The 22,076-nt window shown below is 49.6% G+C and overlaps 1 protein-coding gene across 1 annotated transcript in view; it reads right to left on the reverse strand.

The window, feature by feature from the left end:
• The window catches only part of scrib (scribble planar cell polarity protein), a 542,315-nt gene that overhangs the window by 302,890 nt on the left and 217,349 nt on the right, over nt 1-22,076 (reverse strand). Inside the window, exons 22-26 of the mRNA XM_068016616.1 lie at nt 15,417-15,713; nt 13,022-13,132; nt 9,062-9,238; nt 6,326-6,442; nt 2,380-2,574 (exon numbers count right to left, since the gene is read on the reverse strand). Coding sequence (XP_067872717.1) covers nt 2,380-2,574; nt 6,326-6,442; nt 9,062-9,238; nt 13,022-13,132; nt 15,417-15,713 — 897 coding nt within the window. The remainder of the gene's footprint in view (nt 1-2,379; nt 2,575-6,325; nt 6,443-9,061; nt 9,239-13,021; nt 13,133-15,416; nt 15,714-22,076) is intronic.

The following is a 22,076-nucleotide window of genomic DNA, read 5'->3' on the forward strand; positions in this document are numbered from 1 at the left end:
GGGAGAGAGGGGATGATCCCACAGGACCAAAGATCATGCTTTTGAAGAGAGGGGTAGCCAGGACAATGGGAGTGCAACAACTGCATTCAGTATCATTTTGAGAATTATGTCTCCCTCCTGCATGAGGGTCAGTCAAACACAATGACCTCTGAACCCAAGGGTCTGATTTTCTTGGAAATACTCCCTCCAGAAAAGGTTCACACATGCTTAGACACACACCAACTGACTTGCACACAGCCCATCTCTCTCTCTCTTGCTCTCTCACTCATAAGCACAGGTTAAGAATGCATACGGGTTGCTTTGCTTTATTAGTCGAGACATAGAATATAACAGCAGGGAGAGTATACTAGAACAGTCTCACACCCACTTGCTCCCTCTCTCGCCTACTCACGCACATTCTCACTTTCTTTCTCACAGCCAGTTTCTCTTGCTCTCCCTCACACTACCTAGAGCAGTATGTAAATAGTCCAACTCGGGAAGGGGCCATACTGGACCTGGTGTTGGGAAATGAGCCCGGCCAGGTGGTTGAAGTTTCAGTCGGGGACTACATTGGGAATAGTGATCACAATTCCGTAAGTTTTAGAATACTCATGGACAAAGATGAGAGTGGTCCTAAAGGAAGAGTGCTAAATTGGGGGAAGGCCAACTATCCCAAAATTTGGCAGGAGCTGGGGAATGTAGATTGGGAGCAGCTGTTTGAAGATAAATCCACATTTGATATGTGGGAGGCTTTTACAGAGAGGTTGATTAGCGTGCAGGAGAGACTTGTTCCTGTGAAAATGAGGGATAGAAATGGCAAGGTTAGGGAACCATGGATGACAGGTGAAATTATGAAACTAGCTAAGATGAAAAAGGAAAAAGTCTAGGCGGCTGAAGAAAGACGAAGCTTTGGAAGAATACTGAGGGATAGGATCTATTCCCATTTGGAAGAAAATGGGCTTATCAGTGATAGGCAACATGGTTTTGCGCAGGGAAGGTCATGTCTTACCAACTTAATAGAATTCTTTGAGGAAGTGACAAAGTTGATTGATGAGGGAAGGGCTGTAGATGTCATATACATGGACTTCAGTAAGGCGTTTGATAAGGTTCCCCATGGTAGGCTGATGGAGAAAGTGAAGGCGCATGGGGTCCAAGGTGTACTAGCTAGATGGATAAAGAATTGGCTGGGCAACAGGAGACAGAGAGTAGCAGTGGAAGGGAGTTTCTCAAAATGGAGACGTGTGACCAGTGGTGTTCCACAGGGATCCGTGCTGGGACCACTGTTGTTTGTGATATACATAAATGATTTGGAGGGAAGTATAGGTGGTCTGATTAGCAAGTTTGCAGACGACACTAAGATTGGTGGAGTAGCAGATAGTGAAGGGGACTGTCAGAGAATACAGCAGAATATAGATAGATTGGAGAGTTGGGCAGAGAAATGGCAGATGGAGGTCAATCAGGGCAAATGCGAGGTGATGCATTTTGGAAGATCCAATTCAAGAGTGAACTATACAGTAAATGGAAAAGTCCTGGGAAAAATTGATATACAGAGAGATTTGGGTGTTTAGGTCCATTGTTCCCTGAAGGTGGCAACGCAGGTCAATAGTGGTCAAGAAGGCATACGGCATGCTTTCCTTCATCGGACGGGGCATTGAGTATAAGAGTTGGCAGGTCATGTTACAGTTGTATAAGACTTTGGTTCGGCCACATTTGGAACACTGCGTGCAGTTCTGGTCGCCACATTACCAAAAGGATGTAGGTGCTTTGGAGAGGGTGCAGAGGAGGTTCACCAGGATGTTGCCTGCTATGGAGGGCGCTAGCTATGAAGAGAGGTTGAGTAGATTAGGATTATTTTCATTAGAAAGACAGAGGTTGAGGGGGGACCTGGTTGAGGGGGGACCTGATTGAGGTGTACAAGATCATGAGAGGTATAGACAGGGTGGATAGCAAGGAGCTTTTTCCCAAAGTGGGGGATTCAATTACTAGGGGTCACGAGTTCAAAGTGAGAGGGGAAAAGTTTAGGGGGTATATGCGTGGAAAGTTCTTTACGCAGAGGGTGGTGGGTGCCTGGAACGCATTGCCAGTGGAGGTGGTAGACGCGGACACGATAGCGTCTTTTAAGATGTATCTGGACAGATACATGAATGGGCAGGAAGTAAAGAGATACAGACCCTTAGAAAATAGGCGACATGTTTAGATAGAGGATCTGGATCGGCACAGGCTTGGAGGGCCGAAGGGCCTGTTCCTGTGCTGTAATTTTCTTTGTTCTTTGTTTGTTCTACCTTTACCACATACACATTCACGCTCTCTTTGCTCATCTGTCTCACACAAGGATACACAAATCCCACATTCGGTATACTGGAGCTCGCATTCAGAGGCCTGTGGACTTGCACACTTTACCTCCATGGCTATGGCTGAGGCTGCCTTGGGGTCAAAGCCATCACAGACCAGCATTGTCAACGTGTCTCCGATCCCTCTCAGAATGCGTACTGCTTCCGTGTGGGTCATTCCCAGCAGGCTGTGGTTGTTGACCTCCAGGATCCTCAGGCCCACATGCAGTCTGCCATCCCTCGCTGCCGCTCCACTAGAACTCACCTATGGGGCACAAAGAACCTTTCATAACTAATAGCTAATAACTGATCCTCAACACAGCAAGAGCTGATCCCAAAAGAGAAAAAAAAGAGTTCCAGCTCACTCTGTCTCTGCTCTCCTGGCCACTGGCGGATGCTGATGGCAACGTAGCATCTTCAACTCAACACACCAACATCACATGGCTCTTACAATGAAGAAGGGCATTCAGCTCATCCATCCTTTTGGAGGAGGTGATGGTGTTGCCACAACATGGCTGCTCTTGTCCCTCCCGGTTATGGCAGGTCACAGGACTGGGAGTTAAGAGTCAGTCACATTGGTGCTGGAGTAATAGAATCATAGAATGGTTACAGCACAGGAGGAGCCGTTCTGTCCGTCATATCCATGCTGGCTCTCTGAAAGAGCAACCCAGGTAGAAGTAGAAAAGAGGATAAGGTGCATAAAGGAGTGCAAGTGTTGGATAGTACTAGAGAAGGAAGTTAGCACCATATTAGGCAGAAGCAGGCTAAGAAGGACTTTGAGAAATACAAAGACAGGTTTAGAATGCATGTATGTAAACACACAAAGTGTGGTAAATAAGGCTGGTAAGCAACAAGTACAAATAGCTGTGGGGGAATCTGATGGAGTGGCAAAAAAGGAATCATGGTTTAAAAATGGTGAGGACTTGGGTGCTTTACATTCGGAGATACAAAGTGCTGGGAAAAGTTAGGGGAGAAGAAATGGGATGTGGGTGGCAGTACTAATTAAGGAAGACATTGTAGTGTTGGAAAGAGGGGATGTCCTTGAGAGACCAAGGACAAAGTCCATTTGGTTAGAGTTGAGAAGCAAAAAGGGTATGATCACACTACTGGGGGTATTCTATAGGCCTCCAAATAGTGAGAGAGAGAGAGAGACAGACAGACAGAGAGAGAGAGAGAGAGAGAGGGAGTGAGAGAACAGAATCTGTAGAAAAATTACAGAAATGTGCAAGAACTATAGAGTGGAGATATTGGACAACTTTAATTAACCAAATATGGATTAGGTTAATTCTAGAGTAAAGGATAAGGAGGGGAAGTAATTTCTGAAATGTGTTCAGGAGAACACCATGATCAGTATGTTCTCAGTCCAACTAGGAAGGAGGCATTGCTGGATCTGGTGCTGGGAAATGAGGTGGGCCGAGTATCTGGGGAGCAGTACCTGGATAAGAGTGATCATCGTATTATACGGTTTAGATTAGTAATGGAGAGGAGCAAGGAACAATCTAAGGTAGAACTTCTAAATTGGAAGAGGGCTAACTTCAATGGGATGAGAAGGGATCTAGCCAGGAAAAACTGTAACAGAGCAATGAGTTATCTTTAAGGAAGAGATGTTTCAGGTACAGGCTAAGTACATTCCAACAAGGGTGAAAGATCAGGGAACCAAAGCCAGGACTCCTTGGATGACGAGGGAGATACAGAATATGATGAAACAAAAAAGAGGGTGTATGATGCATGTCAGGTGAATTCTAAAGCCGAGAACCAGGCCAAATATACTAAGTTAGTTTTTCTTTTATGATGGGATGTGGGTGTTACTGGCTAGGTCAGCATTTATTGCCCATCCCTAATTGCCCTTGAGTGGAAGTGAAGAGAACAATACTACTGGAAAAGAGAGAATGAGAATAGAATGGCAGTTGACATAAAAGGGAACCCAAGAACATTGAACAAATAATAAGCGGTTAGTAAGAGATGGAGTGGAGCCTGTTAGGGACAAAGAGGGTGATATATGCTTAAAGGCACAAGGCAAGGCTAGAATACTTAATGAGTACTTTATCGGTGTTTACTAAGTAAGAGGATGCTGACAAAATATCGGTAGAAGCAGACATGAGTTACAAGGTTAAGTTGGAGAAGCTGGGGTTGTTCTCCTTGGAGCAAAGGAGATTGAGGGCAGATTTAATAGAGGTGTACAAGATTATGACAGGCTTAGATAAGTTAGACAAGGAAAAGCTGTTCCCATTAACTGACGGTACAAGGACGGGGGACACAGATTGAAGGTTTTGGGCAAGAGATGCAGGGCGGATGTGAGGCAATACCTTTTACACCCTGAGTGGTAATGACCTGGAAATCGCTGCCCATGAGGGTGGTGGAAACAGAGATGACAAATTATTTCAAAAGGAAATAAGATTGGCACTTGAGGGAAATAAACTTACAGGGCTACAGGATAGAGCAGGGGAATGGGACTGACTGGATTGCTCTACAGAGAGCCAGTATGGACTTGGTGGGCCAAATGACCTCTTTTTGTGCTGTAATCACTCGATAAATGGCTTCCTTCTGCGTCATCAACTTCTATGATGCTATGACATTCTTGTGCCAATTGAGTTCTTTCCAATATTTTACACTTTTACTGAAACCAACTCTTAATTTCTGGATTTTTAAAACAGAATCCAAACTCTCAAAGTGGCATTTGAACTCTCATTCTCTGCATTACTTGTCCAGAGACAGACCCCCTAAAGGCCTGCTTACGTCAGGAAAAAAAAAACAACCCAAACCCGACAGAACCACATTGGAACCGAGCCTGACCCGGCCCGAGTCCTTCTAATTTTTCCTGAGCCCAACACCGGAATGTTCACTTTACGTACCTTCCAATTCCAAATCCGTTTTTCACTTTTTCAGTTTGAGCAGATAAGCAACAAAAACTGTCATTGGACTTGAAAGGTTGTTTGAAAAGATGAAGATTGGAGCCACGAGGTCAGTGATTGTTTGGTCACGGGTGAAAAGGAAACCCATGGAGTTGTGCCCAGACAGGTTGTCCCACACAGCAATTTCCTGAAGGCTCAGAAAATATTATACATTACCTGGACTCCTGCGTTATAGATTGAAATACTTGCTGCAAGTTTAGGCAGTGAGCAGCTGAGAAGCAGAGACCAGGAAGGTCCTGAGTGATTAATTATTATAAAATATACAGTATTTATATAAAAAATATAAAATGATCACTGTCAGGACTCTAGTCTACACACATACAGTACAGTACTCGGAGTCTAGGTAATGTATAATGTATATTTTCTGAGCCTTCGTGCAATTGTGTTTATTTTTAGCAATACTGGTCCAGTGTGGCACAACCTGTCTGGGCACAACTCCATGGGTTTCTGTTTAACTCGTGAAAAAACAATCACTGACTGCATGGCTCCAATCTTCATCTTTTCAAACAACCTTTCAAGTCCAATTAATACTGTGTGTCCCCGACCCGGACCCGGACCCGGACCCGAGCCGAGCCCGAAAGCTGGGCCCAGAAGAGCGACCTGACCCGACCCGAACCCGACACGTCGTTGGGTCCCGTCAGGTTCGGGTCGGGCAGCAGGCCTTTACCCTACACCACTGAGCCCCAGCCCTGTCTGGGTGGTTAATTAGTTGATCTTAACATGATACCAGTTGGCCTCGGTGCCAGTGTGCGATGGTGGAGGGGAAAGCCACTCAGGTTCCTGCTCCTGTTCATTATCAGGCTCCTCCTGGAACGTGAGCTTGTACAGGATGCTGGTGAGGAAAGCGTCAAGCTCAGTTCTGAGGCACACCATGGCCAATCAGCTAGCAACATTCACTGTCCAGATTCTCACATACAACATAGGCACTGAGATGAGGACTGGGAGGATTCTCCAGCACCCGGGTCCTCTGCCTCCACCCAAGACTTGCTCCTCAAAGAGTCAGTGTAAGGGAGGACACACTAAGTTCCCTGGCCTTTAAGTGCCACAATCAAAAACGGCGTTCTGCCATCCAAATTGGGGCCTGCTCGGTTGATGATTCAGTACCTTTGAAATAAAGATCCCCTCATCCGTTTGGTCAAATGGATTTCCAGCATGACCTTTAGCTCCCCCTCGGATACTGATCCCCAACTTCTCGCCAGGCAACTTCTCAATCCGGATCTCCTGTTGGGCACGAGTACAACCAGGAAAATAAAATCAGAGCAGCATTTAATGAAGCACCCAGTCTCCCATCCCTGTGCACAAATGGAAGCAGATCCTCACACCTCCCCTCCCCTCTCCGTACCCCGTAGCCCACCCATCCTCGCCCTCACCTGTCTTCCTCACTACACCCTTGCCCTGTCCTCCCCCTCACCCCTCCCCTGCCCTCCCCCTCACTGTACCCCTCCCTTATCCTCCCCCTCACCACACCCCTCCCCTGTCCTCCCCCTCACCACACCCCTCCCTTATCCTCCCCCTCACCACACCCCTCCCCTGTCCTCCGCCCTCACCACACCCCTCCCTTATCCTCCCCCTCACCACACCCCTCCCCTGTCCTCCCCCTCACCACACCCCTCCCTTATCCTCCCCCTCACCACACCCCTGCCCTGTCCTCCCCCTCACCCCTCCCCTGTCCTCCCCTATCCTCCCCTGTCCTCCCCTATCCTCCCCTCACCACATCCCTCCCCTATCCTCCCCTCACCGTTACCCCTCCCTTGTCCTCCCCCTCACCCCTCCCTTATCCTCCCCCTCACTGTACCCCTCCCTTATCCTCCCCCTCACCGTACCCCTCCCCTGTCCTCCCCCTCACCGTACCCCTCCCCTGTCCTCCCCCTCACCACACCCTCCCTTATGCCTCCCCCTCACCATACCCCTCCCCTGTCCTCCCCCTCACCACACCCCTCCCCTGTCCTCCCCCCTCACCACACCCCTCCCCTGTCCTCCCCCTCACCCCTCCCCCTGTCCTCCCCTATCCTCCCCCTCACCACACCCCTCCCCTATCCTCCCCCTCACCGTACCCCTCCCCTATCCTCCCCCTCACCGTACCCCTCCCCTATCCTCCCCCTCACCGTACCCCTCCTTGTCCTCCCCCTCACCCCTCCCTTATCCTCCCCCTCACTGTACCCCTCCCTTATCCTCCCCCTCACCGTACCCCTCCCCTGTCCTCCCCCTCACCATACCCCTCCCCTGTCCTCCCCCTCACCACACCCCTCCCTTGTCCTCCCCCTCACCACACCCCTCCCCAGTCCTCCCCCTCACCACACCCCTCCCCTGTCCTACCCCTCACCGTACCCCTCCCTTGTCCTCCCCTCACCACACCCCTCCCCTGTCCTCCCCTCACCACACCCCTCCCCTGTCCTCCCCCTCACCATACCCCTCCCCTGTCCTCCCCCTCACCACACCACTCCCCTGTCCTCCCCCTCACCACACCCCTCCCCTGTCCTCCCCCTCACCGCACCCCTCCCCTGTCCTCCCCCTCACCGTACCCCTCCCCTGTCCTCCCCCTCACAGTACCCCTCCCCTGTCCTCCCCCTCACCACACCCCTCCCCTGTCCTCCCCCTCACCACACCCCTCCCCTGTCCTCCCCCTCACCGTACCCCTCCCTTGTCCTCCCCCTCACCACACCCCTCCCTTGTCCTCCCCCTCACCACACCCCTCCCCTGTCCTCCCCTTCACCACACCCCTCCCCTGTCCTCCCCCTCACCGTACCCCTCCCTTGTCCTCCCCCTCACCACACCCTTCCCTTGTCCTCCCCCTCACCACACCCCTCCCCTGTCCTCCCCCTCACCGTACCCCTCCCCTGTCCTCCCCCTCACCGTACCCCTCCCTTATCCTCCCCCTCACCATACCCCTCCCTTATCCTCCCCCTCATCACACCCCTCCCCTGTCCTCCCCCTCACCCCTCCCCGTCCTCCCCCCTCACTGCGCCCCTGCAGCCCACCCCCTCACTGCGACCTGCAGCCCACCCCCTCACTGCGACCTGCAGCCCACCCCCTCACTGCGACCTGCAGCCCACCCCCTCACTGCGCCCCGCAGCCCTCCCCTGTCCTCCCCTCCCCCATCCTGTCCTCTTCTCTTCTGCCTGCTCCTTCAGTCCCCTTTCCTCCCCTGCCCCATCCTCAGTCTGAATTTCTAATCTACCCTCCGACAATGCAGCTCTCCCTCAGTACTGACCCTCCGATAGTGCAGCGCTCCCTCAGTACTGCATTGGAGTGTCCAGACTTGATTTTTCTGCTCAAGTCCAGGACTAGGATTTTATCCTACAACCTTCTGTCTCAGAGGTGCACTACAGCTGAAACTTACAAGATGCACTGCGGCAACGCACCAAGGCTCCTTCAACAGCACCTTCCAAACCCGTGACCTCTACCAACTAGAAGGACAAGGGCAGCAAATACATGGGAACACCACCACCTGCAAGTTCCCCTCCAAGTCACACACCATCCTGACTTGGAACTATATCGCCGTTCCTTCATTGTCGCTGGGTCAAAATCCTGGAACTCCCTCCCTATCAGCACTGTGGGTCTACCTACCCCACATGGACTGTAGTGGTTCAAGAAGGCAGCTCACCACCACCTTCTCATGGGCAATTAGGGATGGGCAGTAAATGCTGGCCTGGCCAGCAACACCCACATCCCGTGAATGAATCAACAAAAATAATGGCCTCCATTAATGAATCAGGATGGATAAAGGGTTGAAACTAGACCGTGCCAGCACACAGCAGGCTGAGGAAATGCAACACTGAGAACTAGCCATAAGCTCTACCAGGGTTCATGCGATAAGGCTGAGCTCCTCTCAGTACCCACCTGCATTCCTGGGGGAGGGGGATCCCTGCGCACCAGAAGCCGGATCTCCTGCTGGTTGGACAGCAGGGCCATCACCGCCTCCTGGTGTGTCGCGTGTCTAAGATCAATGCCATTCACTTCCAGAATACGGTCTCCAACGCGTAGCCCAGTGCGAGCTGCCAGCCCATCCCGAATAACCTGCAATACCAACAAAAGGCAACAGTCATTGCAGAGCAACAGGCCAGGGCTGCAGTTCACACACTTCACATCCCCCACCAATCATGTCTCTGAGCGGCTGCAGGGCATTCTGAGGGTGGAAGGCGAGCAGCCAGTTGTCGTGGTATATATCAGTACCAACAACATAGGTAAAAAAAAAAAGGGATGAGGTCCTACAAGCTGAATATATGGAGTTAGGGCGTAAATTAAAAGCAGGAACTCAAAGGTAGTAATCTCAGGATTACTACCAGTGCCACGTGCTAGCGAGAGCAGAAATAGGATATATCAGATCAATACGTGGCTGGAGAAATGGTGTAGGGGGGAGGGATTCAGATTCCTGGGATATTGGGACCGGTTCTGGGGAAAGTGGGACCAGTACAAGCTGGACGGGTTATATCTGGGCAGGACCGGGACCACCTCGGGGGAGTGTTTGCTAGTGCTGTCGGGGAGGGTGTAAACTAGAATGGCAGGGGATGGGAACCTGAGTTGGGAAACTGAGGAGGAGGAAACAAGGATAGAAATGAAAGACAAAAAAGGTAAGAAGCAAAAGTGGACAGCAGAGAAAACAAGGGTGAGAAACAAATGGGGCCATGGTGCAAAATAAAGCTAAGATGACTAACAATGTTAAAAAGACAAGTCGAAAGGCATTGTGTCTTAATGTGTGGAGCATTCACAATAAGGTAGAGGAATTAACAGCGCAAATAGATCTAAACGGTTATGATATAGTTGCGATTATGGAGACATGGCTGCAGGGTGACCAAGGATGGGAACTGAACATCCAGGCGCATTCAATATTTAGGAAGGACAGGCAAAAAGGGAAAGGAGGTGGAGTAGTGTTGTTAGCAAAGGAGGAAATCAATGTAATAGTGAGGAAGGATATTGGCTCGGAAAATCATGATGTGGAATCTATATGGGTGGAACGAAGAAACACCAAGGGGCAGAAAATGTCGGTGGGGGTTGTCTATAGGCCCCCAAACAGTAGTGGAGATGTAAGGGATGGCATGAAACAGGAAATTAGAGATGCATGCAATAAGGGTACAACTGTAATTATGGGTGACTTTAATCTACATATAGATTGGTCAAACCAAATTAGCAATAATACTGCGGAGCAGGATTTCCTGGATTTTTTTAGACCAATACGAGACGGGGTATTGTGCAAAGAGAAAGGATTAATTAACAATCGCCTTGTGCGGGGTCCCTTGGGAAGGAGCGACCATAACTTGATAGAATTCTTCAGTAAGATGGAGAGTGAAGTAGTTGAATCCGAAACTAGGGACCTGAATCTAAATAAAGAAAATGATGAAGGTATGCGGCTCGAGTTGGCTATGGTAGATTGGGGAACTTTACTAAAAGGGTTGACGGTGGATAGGCAATGGATAATATTTAAAGAACGTGTGCATGAATTACAACAATTATTCATTCCTGTTTGGCACAAAAATAAAACCGAAAAGGTGGCTCAACCGTGCTACCTAGATCCAAAGAGGAGGCATATAAAATTGCCAGAAAAAGCAGCAAGTCTGAGGATTGGAAGCAGTTTAGAATTCAGCAAAGGAGGACAAAGAGGTTGATTAAGTGGGGGGAAAATAGAGTATGAGAGGAAACTTGCGGGGAACATAAAAACTGAAAGTAAAAGCTTCTATAAATATGTGAAGAGAAAAAGATTAGTGAAGACAAATGTAGGTTCATTACAGTCAGAAGCGGGGGAAGTTATAATGGGGAACAAAGAAATGGCAAAACAATTAAATACATACTTTGGTTCTGTCTTCACAAACGAGGACACAAATTACCTCCCAGAAGTGTTAGGGAACCAAGGGTCTAATGAGAGGGAGGAACTGAAGGAAATCAGTATTAGTAAAAAAAATAGTGCTAGGGAAATTAATGGGGTTAAAGGCTGACAAATCCCCAGGGCCTAATAATCTACATCCCAGAGTACTAAAGGAAGTGGCCCTAAAAATAGTGGATGCATTGGTGGTCATCTTCCAAAATTCTATAGACTCTGGAGCAGTTCCTACAGATTGGAGGGTAGCAAATGTAACCCCACTATTTAAAAAAGGAGGGAGAGAAAAAACAGGGAATTACAGACCAGTGAGCCTTACATCAGTAGTGGGGAAAATGCTAGAGTCTATTATAAAGGATGTGATAGCAGAACACCTGGAAAGCATAAATGGGATTGGACAAAGTCAGTATGGGTTTACGAAAGGGAAATCATGCTTAACAAATCTACTGGAGTTTTTGAGGATGGAACTAGTAGAATAGATAAGGGAGAACCAGTGGATGTGGTGTATTTGGATTTTCAGAAGGCTTTTGATAAGGTCCCACATAAGAGGTTAGTGTGCAAAATTAAAGCACATGGGATTGGGGGTAATATACTGGCATGGATTGAGAATTGGTTGACAGACAGGAAACAAAAAGTAGGAATAAATGGGTCTTTTTCTGGGTGGCAGGCAGTGACTAGTGGTGTATCACAGGGAGCAGTGCTTGGGCCCCAGCTATTCACAATATATATTAATGACTTGAGTGAGGGGACTAAATGTAACATTTCCAAGTTTGCAGACGACACAAAGCTGGGGGGGGGGGGGGGGGGGGGGCGCGCGGGGGGAAGGGAATGTGAGCTGTGATGAGGATGCAAAGAGGCTCCCATGTGATTTGGACAAGTTGAGTGAGTGGGAAAATGCATGGCAGATGCAGTAAAACATGGATAAATGTGAGGTTATCCACTTTGGTTGTAAAAACAGAAAGGCAGATTGTCTGAATGGTGATAGATTGGGAAAGGGGGAGGTGCAATGGTACACCAGTCGCTGAAAGCAAGCATTCAGGTGCAGGAAGCAATTAGGAAGGTGAATGGTATGTTGGCCTTCATTGCAAGAGGATTTGCGTACAGGAGCAAGGATGTCTTACTGCAGTTATACAGGGCCTTGGTGAGACCACATCTGGAGTATTGTGTGCAGTTTTGGTCTCCTTATCTGAGAAAGGATGGTTCTTGCCATGGAGGGAGTGCAAAGAAGATTTACTAGGCTGATTCCTGGGATGGCAGGATTGACGTATGAGGAAAGATTGGGTCGACTAGGCCTATATTCACTCGAGTTTAGAAGAATGAGAGGGGATCTCATAGAAACCTATAAAATTCTAACAGGACTAGACAAGCTAGATGCAGGGATGATGTTCCCGATGGCTGCGGAGTCCAGAACCAAGGATCACAGTCTCAGGATATGGGGTAAGCCATTTGGAACCGAGATGAGGAGAAATGTCTTCACTCAGAGGGTGGTGAACCTGTGGAATTCTCTCCCGCAGAAGGCTGTGGAGGCCAAGTCATTAAATATATTCAGGAAGGAGATAGATATATTTCTTAATGCCAAAGGGATCAAGGGATATGGGGAGAAAGCGGGAACAGAGTACTGAATTAGACGATCAGCCATCATCTTTTACGAATGGCCAATTCCTGCTCCTATTTTCTATGTTTCTATCATGATCGCAATACATGTAACCTCACTCACATTACTTCAACACCACGAGATCCCTGGATCAATTGCCAAACTAATCCCAATGCCCCACTCTCTCCCCATAGCCCTGTATCAATCCCAAACAAATCCCACTTTCCTGGTCTCTCCCCAAAGCCCTGTATCAATCCCAAACAAATCCCACTTTCCTGGTCTCTCCCCAATAGCCCTGTATCAATCCCAACTTGAACCCATTGCATCCTTCTGCTGCACTGAGCCCCAGTGCAGACAATGCACATGAGTAGTGGCAGGGTTATGGTCTGTGTACCTTGGAGATGAAGACACCTGGCTCGTGGATCCCAAAGGGGTGGCTGGCATGGTCACTTCCTCCAACTATACTGAGCCCCAGCGGTCCTCCTGTCTTCAACAGCGTGATCTCCTGAAGTCAGAAACATAGAGCGAGCACTGGGTCAGAGAAAGACTCATAAACACTGTCTCCACTGGGTAATAAACCCCTTACCTAAACACCGTCCCCCTGGGTAATAAACCCCTCACCCAAACACTGTCCACACTGGGTAATAAACCCTCACCCAAACACAGTCCCCACTGGGTAATAAACCCCTCACCCAAACACTGTCTCCACTGGGTAATCAACCCCTCACCCAAACACTGTTCCCACTGGGTAATCAACCCCTCACCCAAACACTGTCCCCACTGGGTAATAAACCCCTCACCCAAACACTGTCCACACTGGGTAATAAACCACTCACCCAAACACTGTCCCCACTGGGTAATAAACCCCTCACCCAAACACCGTCCCCACTGGGTAATAAATCCCTCACCCAAACACCGTCCCCACTGGGTAATAAACCCCTCACCCAAACACTGTCCCCACTGGGTAATAAACCCCTCACCCAAACGCCGTCCCCACTGGGTAATAAACCCCTCAACCAAACGCCGTCCCCACTGGGTAAAAAACCCCTCACCCAAACACTGTCCCCACTGGGTAATAAACCCCTCACCCAAACACAGTCTCCACTGGGTAATAAACCCCTCACCCAAACACTGTCTCCACTGGGTAATCATCCCCTCACCCAAACACTGTCCCCACTGGGTAATCAACCCCTCACCCAAACACTGTCCCCACTGGGTAATAAACCCCTCACCCAAACACTGTCCACACTGGGTAATAAACTACTCACCCAAACACTGTCCCCACTGGGTAATAAACCCCTCACCCAAACACTGTCCCCACTGGGTAATAAACCCCTCACCCAAACACTGTCCACAGTGGGTAATAAACTCCTCACCCAAACACTGTCCCCACTGGGTAATAAACCCCTCACCCAAACACTGTCCCCACTGGGTAATGAACCCCTCACCCAAACACTGTACCCACTAGGTAATAAACCCCTCACCCAAACACTGTATACACTGGGTAATAAACCCCTCAATCCAAACATTGCATACACTGGGTAATAAACCCCTCAACCCAAACATTGTATACACTGGGTAATAAACCCCTCAACCCAAACACTGTATACACTGGGTAATAAACCCCTCACCCAAACACTGTATACACTGGGTAATAAACCCCTCACCCAAACACTGTATACACTGGGTAATAAACCCCTCAACCCAAACATTGTATACACGGGGTAATAAACCCCTCACCCAAACACTGTATACACTGGGTAATAAACCCCTCACCCAAACACTGTATACACTGGGTAATAAACCCCTCACCCAAACACTGTCCCCACTGGGGAATGAACCCCTCACCCAAACACTGTCCCCATTGGGTAATAAACCCCTCACCCAAACACTGTCCCCACTGGGTAATAAACCCCTCAACCCAAACCACTGTATACACTGGGTAATAAACCCCTCACCCAAAAACTGTATACACGGGTAATAAACCCCTCAACCCAAACACTGTATACACTGGGTAATAAATCCCTCAACCCAAACACTGTATACACTGGGTAATAAACCCCTCACCCAAACACTGTCCACACTGGGTAATAAACCCCTCACCCAAACACTGCATACACTGGGTAATAAAACCCTCACCCAAAAACTGTATACACGGGTAATAAACCCCTCAACCCAAACACTGTATACACTGGGTAATAAACCCCTCAACCCAAACACTGTATACACTGGGTAATAAACCCCTCACCCAAACACTGTCTCCACTGGGTAATAAACCCCTCACCCAACACTGTCCCCACTGGGTAATAAACCCCTTACCCAACACTGTCCCCACTGGGTAATAACCCCCTCACCCAAACACTGTCTCCGCTGGGTAATAAACCCCTCACCCAAACACCGTCCCCACTGGGTAATAGACCCCTCAGCCAAACACTGTCCCCACTGGGTAATAAACCCCTCACCCAAACACTGTCCCCACTGGGTAATAAACCCCTCACCCAAACACTGTCTCCACTGGGTAATAAACCCCTCACCCAAACACTTTCCCCACTGGATAATAAAACCCTCACCCAACCATGTCCCCATTGGGTAATAAACCCCTCACCCAAACACTGTCCCTACTGGGTAATAAACCCCTCACCCAAACACTGTCTCCACTGGGTAATAAACCCCTCACCCAAACACTGTCTCCACTGGGTACAAAACCCTTTCAGACCAGTGCCTCTTCCTCCATTCACACTGCGCTCCCTCGATTTTCCCACCACCCCTACCCGCAGTCACTCTCTCACCTCCACTGGGTATTCATCCACGCTGCTGAAGTTGACAGAGGGGTGCTTTTGTTGTGCTGCAGGCTCCTCAATCATGGTGTCCTGGTAATCCTCGCTGTTTGTCTGGCTGGGTGGAGGTGGGGAGTACGGCCTCGCTCGGTGCAGACTCGGTGAGCCATCTCCTGTGATCACAGCATCTGCGGACTTGTCTAATTCTGACATCTCACGTTCTACTACCATGGTGATGGTGGGTGCTGTGCCCGTAAGAAGCGCTACTGCCTGATCATGCCTGGCATCTGCCATCTCTACCCCATTGATCTGCAAACATGCGCAAACCTGCAGTCAGTTCGCATCGTTCTCTGGGCACCAGCCCCACCACCTGCCCACAACACTGCACCCAAGGCTCATTCATCAGCTTCCAGTATCACAGGCAAGCTAATAGGCAAAGGAGGGTAAAGGTCAGAGCAGCACTCAGCAAACTGCCAGCTTCTCCAAAGAGACAGCATATTACTCTCACTCAGTTCACTATTCCCTCAGAGTCAGAAGATCTCGAGTCCCTCATCAACCAACACTCCCACTGCACTACGGAAGGAGTGCTGCACTGTTGGAGCATCAGTACTGAGAGAGTGCTGCACTGTCAGAGTATCAGTACTGAGAGAGTGCTGCACCGTCAGAGTATCAGTACTGAGAGAGTGCTGCACTGTCAAAGAGTATCAGTACTGAGAGACTGCTGCACTGTCAGAGTATCAGTACTGAGAGAGTGCTGCACTGTCAGAGCATCAGCACTGAGAGAGTGCTGCACTGTCAAAGAGTATCAGTACTGAGAGAGTGCTGCACTGTCAGAGCATCAGTACTGAGAGAGTGCTGCACTGTCAGAGCATCAGTACTCAGAGTGCTGCACTGTCAAAGAGTATCAGTACTGAGAGAGTGCTGCACTGTCAGAGCATCAGTACTTAGAGAGTGCTGCACTGTCAAAGAGTATCAGTACTGAGAGAATGCTGCACTGTCAAAGAGTATCAGTACTGAGAGAATGCTGCACTGTCAGAGCATCAGTACTGAGAGAGTGCTGCACTGTCAAAGAGTATCAGTACTGAGAGAGTGCTGCACTGTCAAAGAGTATCAGTACTGAGGGAGTGCTGCACTGTCGGAGGGTCAGTACTGAGAAAGTGCTGCACTGTCAGAGCATCAGTACTGAGAGAGTGCTGCACTGTCAGAGCATCAGTACTGAGAGAGTGCTGCACTGTCAGAGCATCAGTACTGAGAGAGTGCTGCACTATCAAAGAGTATCAGTACTGAGGGAGTACTGCACTGTCGGAGGGTCAGTACTGAGGGAGTGCTGCACTGTTACAGCATCAGTACTGAGAGAGTGCCGCACTGTCGGAGCATTTGTACTGAGGGAGTGCTGCACTGTCGGAGGGTCAGTACTGAGGGAGTGCCGCACTGTCAGAGTATCAGTACTGAGGGAGTGCCGCACTGTCAGAGTATCAGTACTGAGAGAGTGCCGCACTGTCAGAGCATCAGTACTGAGAGAGTGCCGCACTGTCGGAGGGTCAGTACTGAGGGAGTGCTGCACTGTCGGAGCGTCAGTACTGAGGGAGTGCTGCACTGTCGGAGCGTCAGTACTGAGGGTGTGCTGCACTGTCAGAGGGTCAGTACTGAGAGAGTGCTGCACTGTCAGAGGGTCAGTACTGAGAGAGTGCCGCAGTGTCGGAGGGTCAGTACTGAGAGAGTGCCGCACTGTCGGAGGGACAGTACTGAGGGAGTGCCGCACTGTCGGAGAATTAGTACTGAGAGAGTGCTGCACTGTCGGAGGGTCAGTACTGAGAGAGTGCTGCACTGTCGGAGGGACAGTACTGAGGGCGTGCCGCACTGTCGGAGGGACAGTATTGAGGGAGGGCCGCACTGTCGGCGGGACCGTACTGAGGGAGTGCTGCACTGTCGGAGGGACTGTACTGAGGGAGTGCCGCACTGTCGGAGAATTAGTACTGAGAGAGTGCTGCACTGTCGGAGGGTCAGTACTGAGAGAGTGCTGCACTGTCGGAGGGACAGTGCTGAGGGCGTGCCGCACTGTCGGAGGGACAGTATTGAGGGAGGGCCGCACTGTCGGCGGGACCGTACTGAGGGAGTGCTGCACTGTCGGAGGGACTGTACTGAGGGAGTGCTGCACTGTCGGAGGGACAGTACTGAGGGAGTGCTGCACTGTCGGAGGGACCGTACTGAGGGAGTGCCGCACTGTCAGAGGGACAGTACTGAGGGAGTGCCGCACTGTCAGAGGGACAGTACTGAGGGAGTGCTGCACTGTCGGAGGGACCGTACTGAGGGAGTGCTGCACTGTCGGAGGGACAGTACTGAGGGAGTGCTGCACTGTCGGAGGGACAGTACTGAGGGAGTGCTGCACTGTCGGAGGGACAGTACTGAGGGAGTGCCGCACTGTCCGAGGGTCAGTACTGAAGGCGGAGGCGTTAAATTGAGGCTCCGTATCCTTCTCCGGTCGATGAGAAAGAGTTCATAACTGGAAGAGGAAGGGTAGTTTGCCTGGTGTCCCAAGGCTAACATCCCTTCCTCAACACCAGGGGAAGGAACAGGTCATCAATCCGATTGGTGCCCATACACTGCCCAATGTTGGTTGCCACGCCAGCCTTAATAAAACAAGCACTATCACTGGCTGCAAAGCCACTGTGATGCTCGGAGACACGGACTGTGTAAATTCTGACTCCTCCTTTAATTCTGTTTGGGGACGTGCAATAAACAAGCCGCAGATGTTGGATGCTGAAAATTGTGAAGAAGCCCTTGGAACGAGTGCAGATCCCATACCTCAGACTCCGAACACAGTATGCAGCAGACTGGGACATGTACTCTTCATGCTCATCACCAGTGTGTGAATGGACACACGTATACACACACACACAGACAGACACTCTCAAACACACTCACTCACACACAGAGACTCGCACTGACTCACTGACGAAGATGCACTCACACACACATGCAAGCACTCACTCACTCACACGTACACAGACTCGCACTCAATTTCACTCGCATGCAGACACACTCCCACACTTGCAGACAAAGACACACACCCGCACTGGCACACACACAACTCACGCTGACATGGTTGCACTCACACAGATACACGCACCCTCGCGCTCAGACACACACAGCCTCAGAAACAAACTCACTTCAGTCTCATACACTTGCACTCAAGTGCACACTTGCTCATACTTTTTGCATACACCCTCAGTCAGATACACACTCACCCGCACTCAGATACACACTCACCCGCACTCAGATACACACTCACCCGCACTCAGATACACACTCACCCGCACTCAGATACACACTCACCCGCACTCAGATACAGATTCATTCAATTCTCTCACATTGACACTCACAGAATAATACAGTGCAGAAGAGGCCCTTCGGCCCATCGAGTCTGCACCGATACATTAAAACACCTGACCTGTCTACCAAATCCCATTTGCCAGCACTTGGCCCAAAGCCTTGAATGTTATGACGTGCCAAGTGCTCATCCAGGTACTTTTTAAAGGATGTGAGGCAACCTGCCTCTACCACCCTCCCAGGCAGGGCATTCCAGACCGTCACCACCCTCTGGGTAAAAATGTTCTTCCTCAAATCCCCCTTAAACCTGCCGCCCCTCACCTTAAACTTGTGACCCCTCGTAACTGACCCTTCAACTAAGGGGAACAGCTGCTCCCTATCCACCCTGTTCATGACCCTCATAATCTTGTACACCTCGATCAGGTCACCCCTCAGTCTTCTCTGCTCCAGCGATAACAACCCAAGCCTATCCAACCTCTCTTCATAGCTTAAATATTCCATCCCAGGCAACATCCTGGTGAATCGCCTCTGCAACCCCTCCAATGCAATCACATCCTTCCTATAATGTGGCGACCAGAATTGCACACAGTACTCCAGCTGTGGCCTTACCAAAGTTCTATACAACTCCAATATGGCCTCCCTGCTTTTGTAATCTATGCCTCGATTGATAAAGGCAAGTGTCCCATATGCCTTTTTCACCACCCTATTAACCTGCCCTTCAGCCTTCAGAGATCTATGGACAAACACGCCAAGGTCCCTTTGTTCCTCGGAACTTCCCAGTGTCAGGTAATTCATTGACTTTTCTGCCCATTTGACCATTCCGTCGATATCTTCCTGTAACCTAAGACACTCCACCTCACTGTTCACCACTTGGCCAATCTTTGTGTCATCCGCAAACTTACTGATCCTACCCTCCACATAGTCATCTATGTCGTTTATATAAATGACAAACAATAGGAGACCCAGCACAGATCCCTGTGGTACGCCACTGGACACTGGCTTCCAGTCACGAAAACAGCCATCAGATGCGCACACTCCCAGACTCTCTCACATGCACACTCAGTCATACACTGACACACACACACGCAGTCACTCACTGACACGCGCACATACGCATTCACTCACTGACATGCGTGCACACACTCAGTCACTCACTGACATGCGTGCACACACTCACTCAGACACTCACTGACACGTACACACACAAACTCTGTCACTCACAGCCATGTACACACACTTGGACACAGCCCGTGCGCGCGCAGACACAAACACACAGCCTTCGCGCGTACTGCCCAACATACACAGCCCACACACGCGCGCGCGCAGCCCACACATACACAAACCCCATGCATACGCGCGCATACACACACACAGCCCGCACACATACACACACACCCCACACACAGAGCCCCCACACACACACACAGTTGAGCTGAAAGATGTGCTGGATGCTGGACAGTAGGGCCCCATCGATCCTTTAACTTAGCTCCCATCAGTTTGAAAGTATTCCTGTAGTTTGGTTGGTGGTCAGGCAGAGGTATCGGTGACACAGGTGTGTTACACATATTCCACATTTAGAAGGATAGAGGAATGTAAGGACAGGAGGGGGCCATTCAGCTCCTTGAACCTGTTGCTCCATTCTACTCGATCATGGTTGATCTCCACCACAATTTCATTTACCTGCCTCTGCTCCATATTCCTCGATGACCTTACCCATCAAAAATCACAGTCTTGAAAAGTCCAATTGTCCCCCAGCATTCACAGGTTTTTGGGGGAAGAGTGTTCTGTTTTTCCAGTCTCCTTTGTGTGAAAATGATTTCACCCCTGAGCAGTCTAGCTCTAATTTTAAGGTTATGTCACCTTGCTCGACATTCCCCAGAGAAAACTGGTTTCTACCTCCTGAATCCGTCTCACAATCCTCTTATTGTTATAAGGGAGCATAGAATAATACAGCACAAAAGGAAGCCATTTGGCTCATTGTGCCTGTACCTGCTCTTTGAAGAAGCACTCCCCTGCTCTTTCCCCACAGCCCTGAAAATTTTTCCTTTTCAAGTATTTCTCCAATTCCCTTTTGAAAGTTACTATTGAATCTGTTTCCACCGCCCTTTCAGGCAGTGATCTCCAGATCATAACAACTTACTGTGTAAATTTCTGTTTCCTCATCTCCCCCTCTGGTTCCCAACCCTCCTGCCACTGGAAACAGTTGCTCCCTACTTACTCCATCAAGAACACTCATGATACTGAACCCTCTATTTGTACACTTCAATGTATATCACTGAACAGACAGTAAAGAGAGACCCTTATACCAAAAGGGGACCCACATCACACTCACCCAACTCACACTCAGCCTCAAGGAGTTGAGTGATTCAGCAAGTGTTCCCCTTCCACCACACACAGAGAACAGTCTGTTTCAACTTCAAACTGATGGAGACTACAGGAAAGCCACATTCTTTTTTAATTATAATTCATCCCGGATGAGGTCCCAGCTGTCCTGCAGGCATGCACAACCACAGCAAGTGGCAAAGGGAGTAAAAATAAATCAAAAAAGGGCAGGTCAGAAGGGTTAGTACCAATCAGAGGAGGTTTGACTGTGGGGTAAAGGAGTGCAGAAAGATCTGGTGTAGAGCAGACAGAAGCCACCACTGACCACACAGTAACAGCTCTTACTATTGACCATTGACCTGGTAACCCATGCTGTTAACCAGGTCAGCGGATTAACGTCAGAAACCCACCACCACACAGTGCTCGGCTGTTTAGTCACATGCAAACCAGAAACAAGAGAGGGAATGGATCCATCACTGTACAGCTCAAAAAAAAAGTTAGCAAACACGAGGAAGAGCTGGAAGGGAAACAGTGTACAGTCAGTCACCAGAAGAAACAAGGAGGAGCCAAAGAATCAGTATCCTCTACACAGCTGAGCTCAGTTACACTGGTTGGGCCCAGATCACACCCACTTCCCACCCTGTCCCATCAAACACTCCCAGGACAGGTACAGCACGGAGTTAGATACAGAGGAGCATAGCAACAGGGGGAGGTCATTCAGCTCCTCAAGCCTGTTCCACTATTCAATGAGATCATGGTGCATCTGTATCTTAATTCCATTTACCCACCTTGATTCCATAACCCACAATACCCTTACCCAAAAATCTACCAATTTCTGTTTAAAATTTTTAACTGACCCCCAGCCTCAAAAGCTTTTTGACGGACAGTGTTCCACATTTCCACTGCCCTTTGTGTGAACAAGAGCTTCCTGACATCACCCCTTAACGGCCTGGCTCCAATTTTATACGGTTCTGCCCCCTTGTTCTGGACTCACCCCACCAGAGGAAATAGTTTCTCTCG

The sequence above is a fragment of the Heterodontus francisci genome, chromosome 2 (genome assembly GCF_036365525.1).
Source record: "Heterodontus francisci isolate sHetFra1 chromosome 2, sHetFra1.hap1, whole genome shotgun sequence".
Taxonomy (NCBI): domain Eukaryota; kingdom Metazoa; phylum Chordata; class Chondrichthyes; order Heterodontiformes; family Heterodontidae; genus Heterodontus; species Heterodontus francisci.